The sequence below is a fragment of the Thecamonas trahens genome (genome assembly GCF_000142905.1).
Source record: "Thecamonas trahens ATCC 50062 unplaced genomic scaffold supercont1.24, whole genome shotgun sequence".
Lineage (NCBI taxonomy): Eukaryota > Apusomonadida > Apusomonadidae > Thecamonas > Thecamonas trahens.
Window position 1 is genome coordinate 40,981 of NW_013657656.1, and position 2,646 is coordinate 43,626.

At 61.8% G+C, this 2,646-nt stretch overlaps 1 protein-coding gene across 1 annotated transcript in view; it reads left to right on the plus strand.

Annotated features, from left to right (window-relative positions):
* The window catches only part of AMSG_05528 (CK1/CK1/CK1-D protein kinase), a gene marked incomplete at its 5' end in the record, with an annotated part of 6,147 nt that overhangs the window by 2,202 nt on the left and 1,299 nt on the right, over positions 1-2,646 (plus strand). Inside the window, one exon of the mRNA XM_013902173.1 lies at positions 37-2,526. Coding sequence (XP_013757627.1) covers positions 37-2,526 — 2,490 coding nt within the window. The remainder of the gene's footprint in view (positions 1-36; positions 2,527-2,646) is intronic.

Below are 2,646 nucleotides of genomic sequence, written 5' to 3' on the forward strand. Positions count from 1 at the left end.
GGCGCGCGCGCCGACCCGGTCTTCCGTGACGCCAAGCTCGCGCAGTACGCGGCGGCCGGCGCGACGCCGGTTGAGTTTCTCGCCATTGTTGACAACCGGTTCGGCGGCGGCAACCCGACGGCCTTTGCGCTCAAGACCACGTTCCAGTTTGCGCTCCCACTCGCGGGCTATGCCACGGCCAAGGACCGGCCCGAAGAGCAGGAGGACAAGATCAAGCAGTTTCTCTTTGACGCCTACAACGAGTACTTGTTCAACGTTCACGATGCCACGCCGCACTTCAAGGTGGTGTGGGAGGGCTTTGGCATGAACGATCTCTACGTCTCGCAGCTCATCCCGCAGGATGTTGCGTTTGCGGCCCTCTCGTTCACCTTTGTCCTCATCTACATGGGCTTTATGACCAAGTCGTGGTTCCTCGCCTTTTCCGGCATGTTCCAGATCCTCTGCGCCTTCTTCCCGGCGTATCTGGTGTACCGGCTGGTGCTCCAGCAAAAGTCGGTGACGGTCTTCTCGGCGCTCTCGCTCTTCCTTCTCCTCGCAATTGGCGCCGACGATATCTTTGTCTCGATCGACACGTGGAACGAGACCAAGGCGTACGGAAAGTACTCGCTCCTTCATCGGCTATCATTCTCGTGGCGCCGCTCTGCAGAGGCCATGCTTGTGACTTCGCTCACCACCATGGCCTCGTTCCTCGCCAACGCCACCTCGGCCTTCCCGGCCGTCTCCACCTTTGGCCTCCTTGCCGCCACTCTCATCCTCATCAACTACATTCTAGTGGTCACCTTTTTCCCGGCTGTCCTCACCACCTACGCCACCATCATCGAGCCGCGCTTTTCCTTTTGCTGCGGCTTCTCGGCTTGGTGCTCACGCCACTGCCCGCCTCGCTGCTGTGCCGATCATGACGACGTGCCGCCCGAGAATGAGCTGTGGACAGTCAACGAGTTCGACTCGGAGCAGCAAGAGGGGCTGTGGACTAGCACGCTCTCTGCCTCGTGCGACGAGCAGCAGGAGACCTCGTCGGCTCCCTCGAGCTCATCATCGGATTCCTCGACGGCACTCTCGGCCCGCATTTTCCGAGTCGAGCACGGCGAGGTGGCCGAGCACGACGGCGACGGCGACGAGGATGAGCACCACAACTCTGTCATTGTCGAGTGCTTTGAGGGACCGTTTGCATCCGGGATCTACAAGCTCCGCTTCACCATCATCCTGGGCTTTATTGCTCTCTTCATCTTTTCGGCCATCATGGCTTCGCGCCTCGGTGCCGACCCGGATCCGCCGCAGTTCCTCCCGAAGGGCAACCCGTACCAGGACTTTGTGCCCGAGCTTGTCGCACGCTTTGCGCGTGGCCCGTCGGTGTACTCAGTTCGGCAGCGGATGGTCCATGGCTTCCACCCACCGGCGCCAATTGATCGAAAGGGCACCGAGTCGACCGACCCACAGGACTACGGCAACCCGCGATGGAGCCCGCAGTTCAATCTTCCGGTTGCTTTTGAGTGCATCGCCCACATTCTGGAGAGCAGCGAACCGCGCGACGACGCACTGACCACCGGCGGCCCGCCGGCGTTCACCGTCGACTCGTTTGTGCTCCCGCTCAAGAACTGGATCTTGTCGACATACGGCGCGTCGGAGTACGCTGCTGCCACCGGCGCCGGCGCCAACGACACCCTCTTCCGCGACCTTGCCGTCGAGTTCCTCACTCTGGACGACAACCTCAACACGTACTCCAAGTACATCTACGCCACGATTTCGGGCCCGGCCCCCGAGGTCAGGTTTGTCTACTCTGAGCTCCGGCTGACAACCTCGCAGTACACCGACTTTGAAGAGGGCATCAAGCTCTGGGACCGGTGGGAGGCGCACTTTAACGCGCTGCAGTCGACGGCGCCGGCGTGCGCGGGCGTATCGACCGAGTCGGCCGGCTTCCAGTACTCACAGGCCGCCGTCTTCTGGTTCATCCAGGACAAGCTTGTCGCCGAGGCCTTTACCGGCATCGCGCTCTCGCTCACCTTTGCGCTCATTGTCCTCGTTGTCGCTACCAAGAACTTGTATGTTGGCCTCCTCGCCACCTTTGTCGTCTTCTGCATCGTCATCACCACCCTCGCCTTTATGGTGCTCCTCGGCTGGAAGCTCGGCGTGCTCGAGGCCATTCTCCTAGTCCTCATCCCGGGTATGGCCATCGACTTTGTGGCCCACCTCGCGCAGGGCTACATGAACGCCCCGCACTCATCGCGGCGCAAGCGGGTCCGGGCCATGCTCGGTGAGGTCGGCATCTCGGTTCTCTCCGGCGCCATCTCCACCATCGGCGCCTCGGCCGCGCTCCTCTTCACCACCATCACGTTTTTCTTCTCCTTTGGCCTCACCATCATGTTTGTCATCGGCGCCTCGCTCTTCTGGTCGCTCGTCTTCTTCCCGGCCATTCTCTTTGTCATCGGCCCGCAGGCCAACACCGGCATGTGGACTATCTGGCTCGCCGCCTGCTGGTCCAAGGTCAAGGCTGCCCGCAATGGCTCGGCCTCGCAGCGTTCGGGCCACGTCCATGCCTCAGGACAGGGCATGAACACGATCTCGTCCACCCACCCATCGACCTCCTCGTCGAGCTCGGCCTAGTTACCGTGACGTACCACCGTAAAATGCGGTCGAACCCCCCCCCCC